Source organism: Rhinatrema bivittatum, chromosome 14, assembly GCF_901001135.1.
Source record: "Rhinatrema bivittatum chromosome 14, aRhiBiv1.1, whole genome shotgun sequence".
NCBI lineage: Eukaryota > Metazoa > Chordata > Amphibia > Gymnophiona > Rhinatrematidae > Rhinatrema > Rhinatrema bivittatum.
The window spans coordinates 16,505,026-16,523,583 of NC_042628.1; the positions used below are offsets into that span (position 1 = coordinate 16,505,026).

At 44.6% G+C, this 18,558-nt stretch overlaps 1 protein-coding gene across 3 annotated transcripts in view; it reads left to right on the forward strand.

Annotated features, from left to right (window-relative positions):
- The window catches only part of TECPR1 (tectonin beta-propeller repeat containing 1), a 57,311-nt gene that overhangs the window by 26,239 nt on the left and 12,514 nt on the right, over positions 1 to 18,558 (forward strand). For all 3 annotated transcript variants that reach the window (XM_029577234.1, XM_029577233.1, XM_029577235.1), the window contains 6 exons: positions 8,930 to 9,057; positions 12,121 to 12,223; positions 13,414 to 13,510; positions 15,402 to 15,481; positions 16,330 to 16,386; positions 18,152 to 18,326. In XM_029577234.1, coding sequence (XP_029433094.1) covers positions 8,930 to 9,057; positions 12,121 to 12,223; positions 13,414 to 13,510; positions 15,402 to 15,481; positions 16,330 to 16,386; positions 18,152 to 18,326 — 640 coding nt within the window. The remainder of the gene's footprint in view (positions 1 to 8,929; positions 9,058 to 12,120; positions 12,224 to 13,413; positions 13,511 to 15,401; positions 15,482 to 16,329; positions 16,387 to 18,151; positions 18,327 to 18,558) is intronic.

Consider the following 18,558-nt stretch of genomic DNA (forward strand, 5'->3'; position numbering starts at 1 on the left):
TTTTTTTTATTTTAAATTATTTTTTACTTTTGGGACCTCAGACTTAATATCGCCATGATATTTAAGTCGGAGGGTGTTCAGAAAAGCAGGTTTTACTGCTTTTCTGTACACTTTCCCGATGCTGAGATAAATTAACACCTACCTTTGGGTAGGTGCTAATTTCTGAAAGTAAAATGTGTTGCTTGGCTACACATTTTACTTTCTGAATCGCGCAGGAATCAACATGCATTTGCATGCTGCGGGTGCTATTAGTTTCGGGGGGGGTTGGACGTGCATTTTTTATGCACTATTACCCCTTACTGAGTAAGGGGTAAAGCTAGCGCGTCAAACGTGCGTCCAACCACGGGTACTGTATCGGCCTGTTAGTGAGGGATTCTCTACTCAAAGTACATGGAATAAAGAATCAGTGGAGATTTCGAAATGAAATCTTTGATTTTGTAGTCAGTCTTGCCAAACGTTTATAAGGATTTCCTGGGAAACTATTATTTGATTTCCTATTTCTAGTCCTAGAAATGTATCTATTTGCTCTCTTTCAGTTTGAATCGACTTGTAATTAAGATAGCTTCCTATAGTACGGGCTTGTCTGTGTGAACAGCAAGTAAATCATTGACACCAATACCGAGAGAACATAACCCCCTTTCTTGTAGTATATTTGAAAACGCAGAGATCATTTCTGAGCTTCTTGAATCCGCTCTCGGTAAAGTGTTTGGTTTTTTCCTTCACTCTTCCATGAAGATATGCAGTGATAACATCCTACATTTTCATGCTCCATCCTGTGCTAGAGCTCTCTGGCTTCACAACAGGTGAATCGGCCTCATTGAGGTCTTTCCCACTTAGTCGTAGGCTGTGCTGAAACAAATTGCGCCTGCCACTTTTTTTCCTAATGGAATTGTCGGGATGCAATCGTAATTTGTATTACCCATTTTGAATAGATGATACTCATGTCTGGAGCTTTCTCAACCAATTTGCATACATTAGGATGCTATGGAGACTTAATTTCTTCTTGCATGGATTTTTGTCACTGCATTGCATGTTAACCCCGTACAGCCTCTTGATAGGTGTGTGGTGCGACAGGTTACTTGTGCTTGTTCATCATGGCTCTGTTCACCTCAGTCTCTTTCCTCAGTTTTACTGTCGGATGATTTTCATTCATTGTAATTTGGTATCCATTTGTTTGATCCTTCTCAGTTGTCATGGTTACTGTAGTGTCGGTCAAGGTTCTTCTTCTCCCTTCTGGTTGTCGGCTAATTGACAGGTATCCCTATTGTCAGCCTGTTCTACATTGCTGTCATTTTGCTCTTCGTGATGCATATTATTTTAAAACGTCCATGAAAAAAATTCTCTTTCATTTTTTGTGATGAGTTTGTATCCTTGTTTGTCTTCATTTAAATATTCAGTCTCTTACGCGTTTTATGATATTTGTAGTGGCATCATAATGTTCTGAAGGCCTTGCATTCATACTCTTGAATAGCCAATAAAAATTCCATTCTTTCTTGTTGGATTGAGCTTCTTTTTTTGTTTAGGGATCCTGTAGGAAGCACGCTAATTGAACATTTTAAGATACCTGCAGCTGGGCTGTTAACTTTTCTTGGGGGTATTGTCACATCTGGGTTGTGAATCCTTTTTTCGGGTGCTATTGGCATGTCCATCTTTAATGGTGTGCAGTTCTGAGTTTTGTTTTTTTTTGTATAGTTAACTTTAGCTGCATCTTCTTGCCAAAAAATTAGGGCCGGTTTTGAATCAATAAATAGGGTTCTTATGCCTTCTGTTATTTTATGATTTGCTCTCTCAGCAGTGCTGTTGCTTTGTAGAGTATACTCAGTTGTAAGTTGATGTTCAAAGGAATGTGCTTTGAATTCTTTGAAATCTTCCTTTAGAAATTTTGCCCATTATCACTTCATATGACCTTTTTATATATTTTTTTCCATTTTAAATATGATTGCTCCAAATAAAAATGAAAAGTTGTCACAAGACTATCTGGCACCATAAACGAATAATATATGGATGACATGAAGGCTAACATGAGGTATCTTGAGTACAATCATGTGAGGATGTTACTATGTGAAGGCTGAATAAAAGGAAAATTACAAAAAAAAAAATGTTGAGGTAAAGCGCAACCAGTCAAAAATCACTTTGATCTTATACCCGCTGACTTCATCAGACCAATGCCTCTAATGTTTTTAAATGAGGCACATTATATTTTAACCATAGTTGATGACTTTAGTTGCAAAATGTTCTCTTATTTCCTCAAAACAAAAGATGAGGCAACCCAAGAACTTTATTGAAAGAATGTAAATTAGTGCTGTTGCAGTTTTCAGAAGTCAATACTTCTGCTAGCGTCTCGAGTAGTAAGAGTCCTGCTTGTCATTTAGCTCTGCCAATCTCTTGCCAGTTTTTGTCAAGGATATTTGCTCAGAGTATATTCAGCGGCAGGCTTGTGTGCAGAAGACCTGTCTGAATATCCAGATTACACATGTGACGTTCCCCTGATACTTTTACCACTCGCTGGTTTACTGAGCATTACCTTCTTAAAGGGGTCATTTTTCAAAGTCTCGTTATAAAATTGCACGGGGGTTGTGTGACTATAAAAATGTGTAGCCGGATTGTGTGCATACTTTTAAGCACACCCAAAAACCAGATGTTTCGGGGGCAGAGCTGGAATTTACACACACAAAGGCTTCATTTTAACAAGTGTGTATGTTAACACAAGTTGCTTGCTACAAAGAGAAGGTGTAATATTATGCAGGTAGTTTGCACACATTATTCTATGTAACGCTCACAGGCGAAGTTATGTTTTATTGTAAACCGGTGTGATTTGTATTTTTTTTATAATTAACATTTTTATTGAAATGTAAAACAACAAGCAACATGAACATAGACTTAGAAGTAGTCAAGTAATAACAAAATTCATGTACAAGCCAATGATCTATCAGTCAAATAATGTCATTAAATGCACCGTCATACAATATCCTGTGTTTCCCTCCCCCCCCCCCCCCCCCATGTTGAAGATAAGGAAGTAAGTAAGAGTGGGAGATTCTCTAGGCAGTGTTAAAGCACTCTATACGGCCAACCCTTCTGCTCGTTTCCGGATCTGCCAGGTTCGAAATGGGAGCCAAACCTTCTGATTGGATCCCCCCGATACAGGTCGGCATGGGTTCTGATGAACATGTGTAAGACTCAGCGTACTGAGCCTGGGATATATTTTCTCAAGTAGCAGGGGACCAGCCATCTTCCAATCCCGGGCAACCACACACTTTGCGGCCGCCAAGATATAGGTAATAAGTTTACCCTGAGCTTGAGAGACATCTAGGGGTAAATTCAGCAAAACATGATCCGGAGAGAGGATTACCTCTATCCCCAAAATGTCTCGTATTAGATTCGTTATGGAACCCCAGAAGCTGGTCAGGTATGGACACGTCCACCACATGTGGTAAAAAGTACCTAACTCCCCGCACCCCTTCCAACACCGCGGGTCGTAGGTGCTCCTGTACTTGTGGATCTTGGAGGGCGTGCAATACCAGCGCAAGAGAATCTTATAGCGATTTTCAGTTAATTGGGATTGTGGAACTCCCTTCTTAGTGTACAAGAAAACCTGATCCCAAGTCTCATCCGCAAAAGTACGGTCGAGATCTCGTTCCCAGGCCAACATGAAAGCGGGTTTGCTCTCGGGATCTCTATTGAGATAATTGTACATCTGAGACATGGCTCTCCTCAGGGTGTCTGCTTGCTCACACCAAACCTCCATCTGTGTCTTCCCCTTAGCTAAATCCCTTCCCACCTGCTCCGATTGGAAGAAATGCCGTACTTGTAAGTACTGATATACATGCAATGGCGATAAATCATAAGATGACAGCAAAGAAGGGAACGCAACCATACCCTCCAACCCCCAAAGCTGCCCACAGCTATGAATCCCTTTCTCGTCCCATATCCGGAAAGCCTTAGCGGAGCCCCCTAGGGGAAACAGACTATTGTGATATAAATTCGTGCTATAAAAATATCGTCTGTCCCCCGTTAAGCGATTTTTCCATTTCTCCCATAACGATAAGGTGTGCTGAGTTGTGGGTGAGAAAAGGCGTGGAGACTGTCGTGTGTGTCTGGGTTGCCAAATAAGGGAGCCCAAGGGAATTGTACCCGCTTGTAATTGCTCAATCACGGCCCACGGTTTTAGCTCGCCCTTCCTATGCCAATCAAAAATAGCTCTAAGTTGGGCAGCTACATAATACCACTTCAAGTGCGGTACGCCGAGCCCACCCCTCAGCTTGGGTCGGTACATAACACTTCTAGCAATCCGTGGGGGTCTCCTTTTCCAAATATAGGAAAAAATCCGCCTTTGCCAACTGTTAATCAAGGCGTCCGAGAGGTGTATGGGGAGTGCCTGAAATAAATATCCAAGCCGGGGGAGAATATTCATTTTGACCGATGCTATCCGGCCGAACCAAGAGAGGTACAGCTCCGACCATCGATCCAGATCTTGGAAAATTTTGTGAATAAGTGGGGGATAATTCAACTGATAAAGATCTTTGGGATCTTTGCTAATATCTACCCCCAAATATTTAATTTTTGTGGCCGCCCATCGGAACTGGAATCGAGCTTGCAATGCCAAAAGGGCATCTGCCGGTAATGTAATATTCAGAATTTCAGATTTCTCAACATTAAGCTTGAAACCCGATACATCCCCAAAGGTGTGTAGAGCTGCCAATGTGCCCTGGAGGGAATTGGCCGGGTCCGTCAGAGAAAACAATATGTCGTCCGCGAACATCGACATTTTGAAGGTCTGGTCCCTGATCTGCACCCCCTTGATAGAGGTGCTAGCCCGCACCGTGATGGCCAGAGGCTCAAGAAACAAGGCAAAGAGCAGGGGGGACAAGGGGCACCCCTGCCTCGTGCCTCTCTGAATGGCAAAGGCCTCGGAGTACATGCCATTAACCTTCACCCTGGCAGTAGGCTTAGTATAAAGTTGCCGAAGCCAAGACAGGAATGCATCCCTGAAATTCATAGCTTGTAGGGTTTGAAATAAGTAAGGCCACCGCACCATGTCGAAAGCTTTTTCGGCGTCAACCGACAGCAAAACCATGGGTTGCGAGGTACTTCTAGCCCAACTAATAAGATCAACGATTTTGCGAATATTATCCGCCACCATCCGGCCCGGGATGAACCCCGCCTGGTCGGTATGTACCAACTTTCCCATAACCCCATTCATGCGATTCGCCAGAATTTTGGCAAGCAATTTAAGATCGATATTCAGTAGGGAGATGGGCCGATAGGACCCGCAGCAGGTGTGATCCCTCCCCGGTTTCCCGATAATGGTAATCCCAGCTTCGTTGGATCCTGGTCTTAGGGATTCTCCATTCCTCAGGGAGTTAAACAGTGTTTGCAGTGGGGCAATGAGTGACTCAGAGAACGTTTTATAGAATTGTGGAGTGAATCCATCAAGTCCCGGTGCCTTATTGGCTTTGAGGTCCCGAATCGCCCATTGAATCTCTAGGGCAGTAATTTCACTATCAAGTCTATCCTTTTCCTCCTGCGTTAAGGCTGGCAATGGAATATTGGCTAAGTAGCTCTGGATCTGATCAGAGGGTATTTGGGAGCTATCATCATATAGAGCCCCATAAAATTCTTGGAACCGGGCTCGAATGGCTGGGGGCGACGTTACGAGCTCCCCAGTGCCAGATTTAATTTGTAAAATTTGGTTTTGGGTTTGACGTCGGTTTAAAAATCTGGCCAACAGTTTCCCTGGTCGGTTACCCCACTCAAACTGCTCCAGATTCAGCATCCTCAATTTATCCGCTAACTCCTCGGAGGTGATCACCCTCAAGGCCTCTCTGGCTTGTTGCAGTTGTATGTATGTAGTAACAGATAGCGTGCGTTTGTGCTCTTGAGCTAGCAAGTCAATCTTTCCCTGTATCTGTCGTGTGACCTCCAGCTTTGCTCTTTTCACATGAGTGCCCCTGGATATGAATTTCCCCCTTAATACTGCTTTCAAGCAGTCCCAGATTAAAGTAGCTGCACCTTCATTTACTGCTAAATATTCGCTGATGTCCTTGGTAATGGTGCTACAAAACTGTACATCCCTCAATAGGGTATCATTAAGTTTCCAAGATTTGTAACCCGTTCTGTCTGGGCGTATGCTTATGTCTAAAAGGACAGAAGCGTGATCTGACCACACGACAGACTGACAGTCCGTTTTTACAACCCGAGTCATAAGAGCCCTGTCCACCAAAAAAAAATCGATTCGGGAATATGAAGTGTGGGGAGCAGAAAAAAACGTATAATTACGCTCAGTGGGATGCTGTTGTCTCCATGCATCCACTAAGTTCCATTTGTCCATTAAAGATTTCAAGCTCCGTCTATGGGGGCGCGAGCCCTCGGCTGCCCCTTTGGAGTTATCTACTGTGGGGTCTAGAGTCATATTGAAATCCCCAACCAGTATAAGCACCCCCTCCCCCTCCTTACACAGAAGCGCATCTAGTTGCGCATAGAATTCCTTCTGGCCAGTATTTGGGGCATAGACATTCAAGATAGTGTACAAAATCTCCTGTAATTCAAAGCAGACAAGTAAATATCGACCCTCAGGGTCCCCCACTTGCTTGCGAATGATGTAGTCTTGCCCTTGACAAAATAAGGTACATACTCCTGTGTATTTAGAGGATGGACGAGCTGCCGAGTACGCTCTATGCGCAAACATTGGCCAATTGAGTAGATGTTCATAGCGTGTTTTGAGGTGGGTTTCCTGCAGGCATATTATCTGTGCCCGCGCTGCTAATATATCTTGTCTGAGTTGATGCCTTTTACGTGGGGTATGTATCCCCTTCACGTTAAGGGAAAATATTTGTAACGCCATCATGGCTGCATACTGATAAGAAATAGCGCATAAGTGCCACTCTTAGCCCCCTCGCCCTCCTCTAGCCATTGATAACACTGGGCCGTCAGTCCCCACCTCATACAGGATCCCCGCAGTGCCAGAAACCAAACATACACATGTACCATACAAAGAATCATCCCCCACTCTCGGTGCATACAACCCCATCCCCATCCCCCCCCCCTCCCCTCCCCCACCCCCCCTTTCCCTCTCCTTCTGGGAACGCCATGTCACCATGCCGTTACCAATCTGGTAGGTGAGACTAGTGAAGTCCCCAACGCAGCATTCCCCCCCCCAGTAAACGCCTCCTCCATCAAAGTGAGAATCGTACAGTGTCCTCAAGATGAAACATAACTAAACTGCTCAAATTAGTAACAAACAACAATGTCCATCGAAGTTAAGTGCGCCATCCGTGCTCCAAAATCAGGCTTTCAAGTGCTCCCCGGGTCCACCAGGACTATGCAACGAAACATCAATTCCTGCCGAGCTTACTTCAGGTGCCCTCGCTGGCCTCTTGTGCAGACTTTAAGATGGTGCTGGCATTCCTCCGCAACCGCTTCCCGCCAGTATCCACCCGTTGCCATCGCCTCCCTTCCGATTTCTCCCGTGGTTTCAATGGCGCCGGCAGAGAGATCTGAAAGCCAGCGGCCCTAACAATGGTCACCGCTTCTGCTACGCTTTGCGCCTTAGAGGTAGCTCCCTGAATGGTGATAGCTATGCCTTGGGGAAATAACCAGCGGTATCTAATATCCTCGCGACGCAGCACTGATGTTACCGGTTGATATTCTTGGCGGCGCTTAAGGGTGGCTGAGGAAATGTCTGAGAAGACTGCTACTTGGTGGGATTCCCACTCCCAGCTTTGTTTCTTCCGCGCCGCGGCCAGAATTTTTTCCTTAATTGGAAAACGTATAAAGCATGCCACTATGTCCCGGGGTTGGTTCCCTATGCGGGAACCCAGCGTGCGGTGGGCCCGTTCAACCTCAATATTAATTGGAGCTGCCGAGGAGTCCTCCTGCGATAGGAAAAAGTTACCCAGGGAGCGGACCACCTCACCGCAATCAGTGTACTGTGCTGTCTCTGGAACGCCACGGAAACGCAAATTACACCGGCGGGTCCGGTTCTCCAGATCTTCCAGTTTTGCTGAAATTTCGGTCTGGTCCTGTTTAATACTCTCCTCCTGTTCTTGCATTTTATCCAGTCGCACTTCTTGAGCATCTAAGCGGCAGTCGCACTCGGCGACCCGGCGCCCGATGTCCGCCATGTCTTCCCGCATTTCCGCCATCTTGTCTAACATCTCCCTTTTATTATTTTTCATATCTCGTCTCAGGTCTTGAAACCACTGTCGGAATTCATCCCGCGTGGGCATCGTAGAGCCTGGAGTTATTTGCTCGGCCCCGGAATCCTCTCCCTCCTCGGGGTCCGGCGATGGCGGCTCGATCGCAGTTTTCTCGGCAGGCAGGGCCGCGTCATCTGTGCCCTTCGTATACGAAAACTGCCGTAAATCCGTGCCTTTTCGCTTAGCCATCATGTCGAGAACCCTCTGAGACGACTGGTGAGATGTTTTCTTGGGTTACAGGGGCAGATGTTGGGCGATTCTCCTCGCTAATAGCTTTAGGCGAACTGGAGCTGTGGGATCAAGCTGCCATTCGGGCTCGTGACGTCACCGTCCCCCGTGATTTGTATTTTATACAGGAATGTCTGTTTATAAAAGTTAAAAATAATTTCAGATAATTTTCAAAGCCAACTTGAGCGCATAAGTTTATTTTGAAAATTGGTGAATCTTATGTCTGTAGCTGCTGCGCAAATTACCTGCAGTGTTACAAAATTACTCTCCCTATATATATACAAAATTGTAGTTTGTTTTTTTTTTCTTTTTGGAGGAGTGCATTGCTTTTGTAAATAACTTTACATTACCACAAAAACAGGGTACATGCTATAAAAAAAAATACACATGGAGAAATACGATGATGTACTTCCTGGTTTGTTTTTTTTGTTTTTTTACTTGAGCTGTGAACTGGTGAAAGTTGAATTAAAACCTAACATTTCGGAGTGTGTGCTCATCCTGTGTAGGTTTTGGCGTCAGATAGGCGGACACCTGCGAGTGGTGGAATGCAGCAGCCAAGGAGTAGTGTGGGGCATAGGGTACGATCACACTGCCTGGATCTACACTGGTGGATATGGAGGCGGCTTCATTCAAGGTAAGAAAGGTTAGAACATGTTTGATTGCAACATGAAGATCACTGGGGGGACTTATCCCTGGAAATAGAAAAGGAATGTAAAAATGCAAAAAGGAAACGGGAGACCAGACACAGATGCTCTTGCAGCAAAAGACTGTGGTAACAGTAAATGGTAAAGTTTAGTTTGGTGGGCCAATTTCCAATTAATACATTTCAAAATAGTTTACAAAAATGCTAACAATTTTATATATAGATAGAGAGAGAAAATTACAAAGTACAAAATCAAAAATAAAAGTAAACATATAATAATAAACTGTGGAATAAAATCAAAGGTAAATAGGTAAATTAAACTAATATATAAAATGAACTGTCACAAATCAGTATTATTTAAGCCATAAAGTTAGTGTCCATGAGTTTTGATCATTTTCCTAAATTTCATATAGTCCTTTTCCAAATGGTAAATTAAAGGTATTGTTTTCCAGATTAAAGGAACTTGATATCGAAAGGTACAATCTCTGGTCCCTTCAGGTAGTATTTCTTTAGGGGATGATAGTCTCAGAAGCTTTCTGTGATGATTATAACACTCTAGATGGCTTATACAGCATAAGAAGATTTAAAAGGATAATCAGGTTTACCCCAGTAAGTACCTTAAATGTCAGACATAAAATGTTTAAATAGAGTATGACAGCAATGTGGTAACCAGTGGAGTTCTTGGAGCAGAGAGGAAACATGATCAAACGTAGGTGCTCCATACACCACTCTTGCTGCAATATTTTGCAGAAGTTGAATTCGTTTCGTATTGGCTTCTGTAATGCCCAGGCACAACAAATTACAGTAATCATTCCTGTTCATACCCCAGATCAGTCCTGACAAGTGGGTTTGTGCTTCCCTACCAGCAGATGGAGGCAGAGAACAACAAACCTTTGAGGCACTGCTACATAACCCAGAGTGCCACCTGCAGCCCCTCAATATTTCTCTGTCTCCAGCAGGTGGTAGAGGTGCAAAAACCTGCAGTCTGGTTAGAGTAGTTTAAACTTTTTTTTTTTTTTTGAGACACAATCTGGAGCTCCCTAAGGTGTTAGGTACCTTCGTGGACCATCCCTCAGGTGGAGTCGGGGGAGGGAGAGGGGGGGTTGGTGATCTCTGGACTGCTCTGGCCCGCATCATCCCAGGGGTCCTGGCTCCCCCTCTTTGGTGGCCAGCCATAGAAACATATTTGCTTTAACTTTTCCTTTCATTGACTGTGGCTCCTTTTAAAAAAAAAAACAAACGCCATTGCGAACAGGGTAGCTGCGGGGCTCCTATCGTGTGGGGGAAGAGTTGCGCTGCTTGCCAGATGTCGCCAGTGGTTCCGGGGTGCCTATTTTGTCATCTTGGATTGGCATCTCTCTCAGGGGAGAGAGAGAGAGGATGGAGAGGACAATGACACATTTGGTCAAGATCCAGATGACCCGTTTGTGGTTAGAGATGATCAGACGGATAATCTGGAAGATGACCTCGCAGCAGGCAGCCCGGCTAATGACCCAGGGGCATTTAAGGATGGGGGTCAACCCAGATGAAGCACCAGTGACAGAAGGGGGACGGCTGTTTTTGGAACGAGGATTTAAGACCCCCTCATTCCCCAGGTTTTGGGGGAGCTGGGTATCAAAGGTTACCCAGGAAGATTCGGATAATGAGGGAGTGGATGTGGTTGGTACTGGATCACCAAAAGCATTTCCTTTTGCCCAAGAAAGTGAAGAAGCTCGCAAACCGGGAATGGGATATTCCAGGGTCTGGCTTGCAGGTCAGCAGAGCAATGGCTAACGGAAGAGACCTTGGAGTTCCGGAAGCTTCCTAAGGTGGATTACTAGAAAGACCCCTATTCCAGTGGCATGGTCTGCTGCAGGACCGATAATTGGGGATCCAGTTGAAGTTTCGGTGTTGTGCCAGCCTGATGCAGAGGGCCTGTTTGCATTGGGTGCAGAAGGGGCCTGCTTCTGGGGACTCCAGTCAGGCAGCATGGCTGGCGGACGGGGGTGGGCCTATATGGCAGATGTGCTTTATGGCTTGGTCTGGACATCGGCCAGAAATGCGGCATCTGTGGTAGCAGCGAGGGCGCTTTAGTGGTTACAAAATCGATAGGCGGATGCATGGTCCAGATCGCAACTTCGTAATCTCCCTTCTAAGGGAGAGTTGCTCTTCAGCGAAGACCTGGGGCAATTGATGAAAGTTCTGGGCGAGTCCAAGGACAACAAGCTGCCGGAGGATGAGAAATTCTCCATGGCAGGTACTGAATCTGAATGTCCTCAGCGTACATATAACTGTAACCCAAGCCCTGAATCAGCCCAGGTAATGGTGATAAGAACAAACTAAAAAGTAACTGAGAGAAAATGGAGCATTGTGGTAACCCCAGTCATATGTTTCGGGGATGAGTAAAGACTGGCATAGGATGAAACCATTTTGTTCTACAACAGGTGATTCCTTTTTATTAGAATAGAGGAGCCACAGGTCTTCTGTTGAACAAAACAGCAGCAGTCAATCTGCAGAATAATACTGGACACACTTATAAGCTTATTAGGAAAATTTGGATAATTTAATGCCTTTTTTTTTTTTCTTCTCTCACACCACAATCCAGTACTGCGGAAACCTGAACTGTTTCCTTTGTCTGTGGAGAAGAGCTCTGCCTAATATTTAATTCTGTCACTGGAGCAACACTGTTGGTGGAATTGGGTTGCTGAGATAGGACGCGTCCTTGTAATGATGTGCGCTATCTGTGCTACAGCAGCAGTGTAAGAAGAAGTGAACCTGAGAGAAGCATTGGCCTGGTGGCCTTCAGTCCAGCAGAGAGCGACATGCACCTAATCATAGACAAAGGAGCAGCTCTAATGCTCCTGCCGTTCCCCACACAATACGCTGTTATTTGACTGTAAGCTGTTCTGTTATTGCCTGGGTTCATTTACATTTATGGTAGTCTGCCTTGAGACCCAGATGTTTGTTTTATGATTTGTGATTTGATAGGATATTTCTGAACTGTTATAGCTTTGTTCCACGGTTAAACTATGTGCTTTGTCCATGTTGCAAATCATAGTGACTTGTTTCCTGCAGGCTTAGCCAGTAGCGTGGACAATATTTACTCGCAGACAGATGTGAAGTGCGTTTATATCTATGAAAATCAACGGTGGAATCCAGTCACAGGGTATAGTAGCAGGTGAGTGGAAGGTGACATACAGTGTATAAACCTCTTGAATTGTTTTCTTTTTACCTGTGAAATCCAACGTATAATGCGCCATTCTGTTCTGCATATACAATAGTAATATCGCTGAAAGCTTAACTGATAAAAGAATTCGGAACGATGCCAGGGCCGTTCCTAAGGCAAATCTAAGGGGCTGTTCTCTGAGGGGAGACACCAAATGCCTTCCATAATTAAATCAAACTTTTGGTATCTTACAAACTCAGCTTATTTGTAATGAGTGATTTAGCTGGAGAGCGCTCAATAGGGCGCTGTCCGGCTGACTATGTTGGCCTGCTCTCGCCACGCCTCCAGGCCCCCACTCCCTTTTTCTCTGGGTAACTTTATCTGTACACAATAACCCAGCCAAAGGGGGGATATTTTTATTTATGTGTGGGGAAAAAAAACATTTTTTACGCACCTAAATCTTTTGAATATGGATCTTTATCTGTTAGAAGTAACAGAAAACAAGTTTCAGGTGACAGCTTGTTTATTGAGATAATCCAACATGTTTGAGTACTGTTCATAAGTTGTTTGACTTGGGTCAGTAAGACAGAGAGACAGCTGATGTCGGCAGAACAGTATACTTGGGCCCACCCAGTTTGTGCATTTGTACCTGCTTAGAGACTGCAATAGATTTATCGCTAGAACATGGCAAGGTTTATGTTTTTTTAGTTTTACAAGAAGTTGTCATAAACATAACATGGGAGCAAATCTTCCCTGAACTAAGGACAATTTTATTTTAGATTTATCCCTCGCCTTTTCGTTGGTAGCTCCAGACATGTTACATTCAGGTCCCGTAGATATTTCACTGTCCCCAGAGGACTTGCTGTCTGAGGGCCTGATTTACTCCCATTCTGTGTCTATTGGAAAATGCCCTAGTAATTGAGGTACTACGTTTACCCAAGGTCACAAGAAACCTGTGTGCAATTTGAACCCTGGCTTCTCTGATTTCACCCACTGCTCTTAACTACTGGACAACTACTCCACTCCAGTACAGTATAGCAATTTTCTTTTAGCGTTTACTGTATCATTTATCTGTAACTGTTATTTGGAAGATTAATTCATTTAATTTAGTGCACAGTTTGTGTGACCTGCTGGTAGCGAGTGAGTTATTGGCTTTCACTAAGGTTTTCATCTTGGTCCTGACTGTACACGTCACCTCTTAGGGGCCTGCCCACAGACAGGTACATGTGGAGTGATGCGTCTGGCTTACAAGAATGCACAAAAGCCAACACGAAGCCTCCGTCTCCGCAGTGGTCCTGGGTAAGTTAGGGTATATTGAAAATTAACTCTCTCTTAATCCCAAAACCCTGAACCGGAACGTTTTAACCACGTTTAAACAGTTCCTATCTCTGGAAACTGGTGAGCTGAGTGCAATATTCAAGGAATTAAGGGCCTTGCGTTTGTCCTTAAGTTTGGGAAGGCAAAAAAACTGGTAATGTGTACGGTGTGTTGCCTACCTGTTTTACTGGAGGATACGTGGTCTTCTCCTGATCCTTGTTCTTGGAGAACTTCATGTACATGCAGACTTTCCAGTGGTTGGCAGGGCTTGGGTTTTGCTTTCTGCTCTTTGTTAATTAAATTTCAGACAGCCATATCTAAGGCCACACATGATGCTGACCATGTTAGACTTGGTGAGATTTTTACCCTTTTAAACTGTGAAATCTGTATATACTTGGAGGACTAGCAATTTACTCTTGTTTGTGGTCAGATCATTTTATTACCACTCTTAGCTTGAAGGGTATATCATTTTTTATTGATGGGTCCACTAATTCTCATTGTTTAAATTTAGGAAGAAAATCAATATATATATATATATATATATATATATATATATATATATATATATATATATATATATATATATATATATATATATATTTGTTTTTGGTTTTTTTTAAGATAGCATTGATGCGTTAGTGATTTGACCTTGAATGATCAAGATCCTGGAATAGCCCAAGGTCCTTGGATGACCAAATTGGAAACTAGAATATGTCTTTATCCTAGGTATATGAGGCGCTTGCATCCGAGAAATCATACAAAATTGCTAACGCTTATTCTGCCCTATGGTTCAGTAGTGAGTTGAGAGCATTAAAACAAGAAAATTGCCATCTAGAACAATGCTGGCATAAAGATGCCAAGATGAGTCATGAACACTGTTTACACTAAGGGATTTAGCTCAGCTTTCTAACCAAAAGAATTGTATCTAGAAAGTACATTTGTTTCAGCTGGTCTATTCTTAGTTTACTTTTTTGGAGAATCTCCGTAACATAGGGGAACTGAATGCTGCTAGAGGTTGATAGAGAGGGCAATTTTCAACCAGCCCATGCAGAGGTAAAGTCCACATGTACTTATTTACATAAATTCCCTTTGAAAATCTGTGCAGTTGGCCAGGAACAGAGAAGGTTTACACCTGCCCCGAGCAGTGCGTGCACTCTGTGGGTAAACTTATGGGCTTATATTTGATAATACAAAAGTATACGCGTAAGTCTGTTCCCTGCCCCAGCTCCACCCTGGAACTCCTACCGCTAAGTCGCATAAAATTAGCCGTGCGGGGTTATGCGCGTCCTATGCGCCTGATCTGGCTGCCGGGGTGTCTTCAGGCAGTCACTTACACCTATAAAACTGGATTCTGTACATGAGTTGTTCAGAAAATTACCCCCTAAAGGTCTTGGTTTTTGGGGGGGTTTTGTTTGTTTAATTCATGTTGCTGATTTATTATTTTGTTTTTGTTTTATATGTAAGATTCTTAGCTTGGCACTTATGTGAGGGTGATTTTAGAGTGTATAGATTATTTAGAGTGTATAGATTATTTAGAGTGTATAGATTATGTGGCATGTCGTTCATCGACTGGAGTACGAGGCAGGCAGTTAAACTCAAACATTTGCCCCACCAATGTTTTACCATTGGAAGACTGAATATTTTCACCTTCTGGTGGTAAGTGACACTTGCTGGGTACTCAATAATTCTAGAGATGATATTATTTTAAGTTATCATTAAGAAAACTTGTGGCCGAACACTAGCAGTGAAAAGATGAAGTAAAGGAAACCTGTGAGGATGTATTTACAGCTGGGCAGAAAGCTGTCCACCATGCCTTTCTTTGAATTATGCATTTATGTTGTGTTGCTAGTAGACCCGTGTATTTTGATTCCAGGTTTCAGACTGGTGCATAGATTTTAACGCTCCTGGTGGAGCTGACCGAGAAGGGTGGCAGTATGCAGCCGATTTTCCTGCGTGAGTAATGGAATTTTGGAATTGATAGCGCAGATCTCCCCCTCAGTAGAATGCACGTGATTAATCCCAGATATATGAAACGTAGGCCGATTATAGTTCCATTAACTATAAAGGAAAAGTACAGTTAGGGCTAAAAGTCACTGCGAAATGTAAAACTTTCAGATAGCCTGTGGTTTACTAATCCGCTTTCTGCCTCACTTTACTGCTTAATATCAAGAAAACTAACTTTAAGATGGAGTCCTCAAAGAATCATTACCTGGTTGGGTTAAGCAGTGGGCAAAACTAAAAGGAGATATTGCAAGGGCAACAAGCATTTTTGTTAGGAAAGCAAATATAAAGGTAAGAGAAAAAATGCGGCTTTCTAAAGAAGAGGTCGAAAAGGTTAGGGGAAAAAAATGACAAAAGATCACAGAAAGAGGAAGACAATATCTAGAGATGCTGGGAAAATAGCCAGGAGAGGAAAACACTTAACATGTCCAGCATTTTCATAAATAATTTTGCAGAAGGGCTATTGGGGGAAAGGTTTGCCTGTTGCAGATGGGTGTGTGGGAAAACATGAGGGGGGTCTAGTGAAGCTTGAGGAATGCTCTACAGTAGGGGATCCACGACCTCTGGCCTCCGTGGCCACAACCCATCGGGCACGAGATCTGTTTGCAGGCATTGGCCTTCATTGTATGCAAATCGTAAAGTACAGGGTGGGCCGGCACAATGATAGAAGAGGCAGCCTGGTAAGGAGAAGATAAACCAGCTTGGGAAGGAATACAGGCAAGTAAATGCAATGCTAGAACAGCGCTGGATTGTACATATTGATAATTTATATCAGAAAGACCTAAATATGTGTGTTTCAGATCCTACCACGGACATAAAACCATGAAAGACTTTGTAAGGAGAAGACGCTGGGCAAGGTAGGATAGATACCCTTAGGCGCAATATAAATTAAAATCTATAGCGTTTTGGAAGCAGATATCGTGACAGAGTATTTTAATAAAAAATGATACCTTAAAGTTCTTTGTGTATATTTTTAAAATTCTTTAAGCCGTTTCCCTGTGGCATATTCCTGAAACGTAGTATTAAAGGGGAGAGCTGCTAGCCCCAGGGCTGTTTGTGTGTCTGTACAGCATCACATGCGTCTGGTAGAGCTGTGGTAGTGGTGGTAGCTTTTTTTTCATCAAAATCCGTTTTTCTGTTTCACCCTTCCTGGCGGTTGTACTGTAAAGATATGTCATTTGCTTTGGATAATGAGTGAACCCCCCAAAACCTCACGGAAGAAAGTGCCGGGTGCTCCCGCTGTTTGGAGGTAATCCTGGGTTCTGTCTGTTCAGCGCGTTGCCAGGCTCCGTATTCACAGCGCTTTCCTCAGATCAGAAGTGGGGCCCTTGAGTGCTGCCCGGCCCGTCTGGGGAAAGGGGGGGGGGGGGGGAGAGGTGCATGCACTGTTCTGCAGCGCTCTTGCTGTTACCTGTGGAGGGCAGAGGTGGGGGAGAGGAACCACGCGTGTGGGTTTGATTCGCCAGTTTCTAATCCTCTATGGGAAAAATGACACCCAGGGAAAGTGGGCACAGTCTGCAGATAACATTTTTTTTCACTGTGGTCGGTAATCCAAAGCAGAAGCCTGCATGGACTTTTTTGCTCCGATTTGTTGGTGGAAACCCCTTGGGTGTGGGGAGAAAAAAAAAAAAAAAAGGTCCCCGAGGAATGATTATTGCCCCCTGCGCGGTAGCTGCTGATTGTGCGGGTGCTGGAAGGGAAGGTTGCACACGTGCTTCCCTTTGAAAATTGCCAGGGGCACTGACCCGGCGGAGCCTTGCGCCCGCTTTCTCTGCAGATGCGGTTTCCCTGAAAAACAACGCAGGTGGTTTTGAAAACGCAAAAAAAACCGCAGAGCGGTCACCTCCCTCCTCCCCCCCCCCCCCCCCCCCCCCCCCCCGACTGAATGGCACCTCGAGTCCGTTCAGTTTCCCTGGGAGTGAAAGTATGCGCCTCAGTCCCTATGGGTCTTTGCATCTGAGGAAAGGGCGGGCATTTATTTACCCAGGTGAAAAGCACAGAGCCTGCGGGTACTTTTTACCCATGGACTTGGCGTCTGTGGATTTTGAAACGACATGCGCACATTTTGCACTCGCTGAGCTCCACAGCTAGATTTTCCAAGAAAAATCACGCCTATGTCTTTTGGATTTCCGAAAAGCGTGCAGGGAAGTGCAACCCCCCCCTCCCTAGCCCCGCCCCCCTGGGAACACCCCCTTCTCAGTGCAGGCAGTGGTACCACAAGCATAACTTTACCCACACACGAAAAAAGGTCCAGGGTAAAGCAGCACATTTTGAAAATGACCCTCCCTCTGTATAACAGGCCAGAAATTTGGACTGGATGGGCTCCTGGTCTTCTTTCAGCCTAACCAGCTTTTTAATTATGGAGTCCATTTTCTAAGGCTGCATTCTCCTAGCTGTTCAGGCTCATTCATTCTACATGTGATGGGGCTCTGACGAGTGCCAGCGCAGCTGCGCCCTGCTGTACCTAGACCCAGAGAGCTGCAAAGGGAGAAGGGCTTTCAAAACCGTTAAACACTAATATTGAGACAAACCAAGGGGTCTCTCTCTTGCTTTTTTTTTTTTTGTACAAATTCTTTTGCTGGTGCTTGAAGTTTTAGGGGCTCTGTGTGAATTTCTCTGCAGAAAATGTAAGATTGTTACCAGCGGGCCATGGCTGGAGGTTCCTCCTATATCCCTGCGGGACGTCTCTCTAACTCCTAGCGCTGCTGAGAACTGCGACTCCTCGCTCGCGCTCTGGGCAATCAGCAGCAAGGGTGATGTCCTCTGCAGACTTGATGTGACGAAACAGACTCCTGCGGTAAGGCTTTTCTTTGTGCTCGTCTCTTTATCCGTTGTGCGTTCTTCCTCTGCTTTCACACCACCCCCCCCGACCGTCACGGTGACGGGAGCCGAAGGCCACGGCGAGTGCGCGCGCCGGAGCTTGACCAGTAGGCGTCGCGGCTAAACGATGCCTGGCATTCCCTCCCCCCGTCGCTCCCAAGGGAACAGGAGCCAGGTCCAGAAATGGATGCAAGCCACAGTCCCAATGG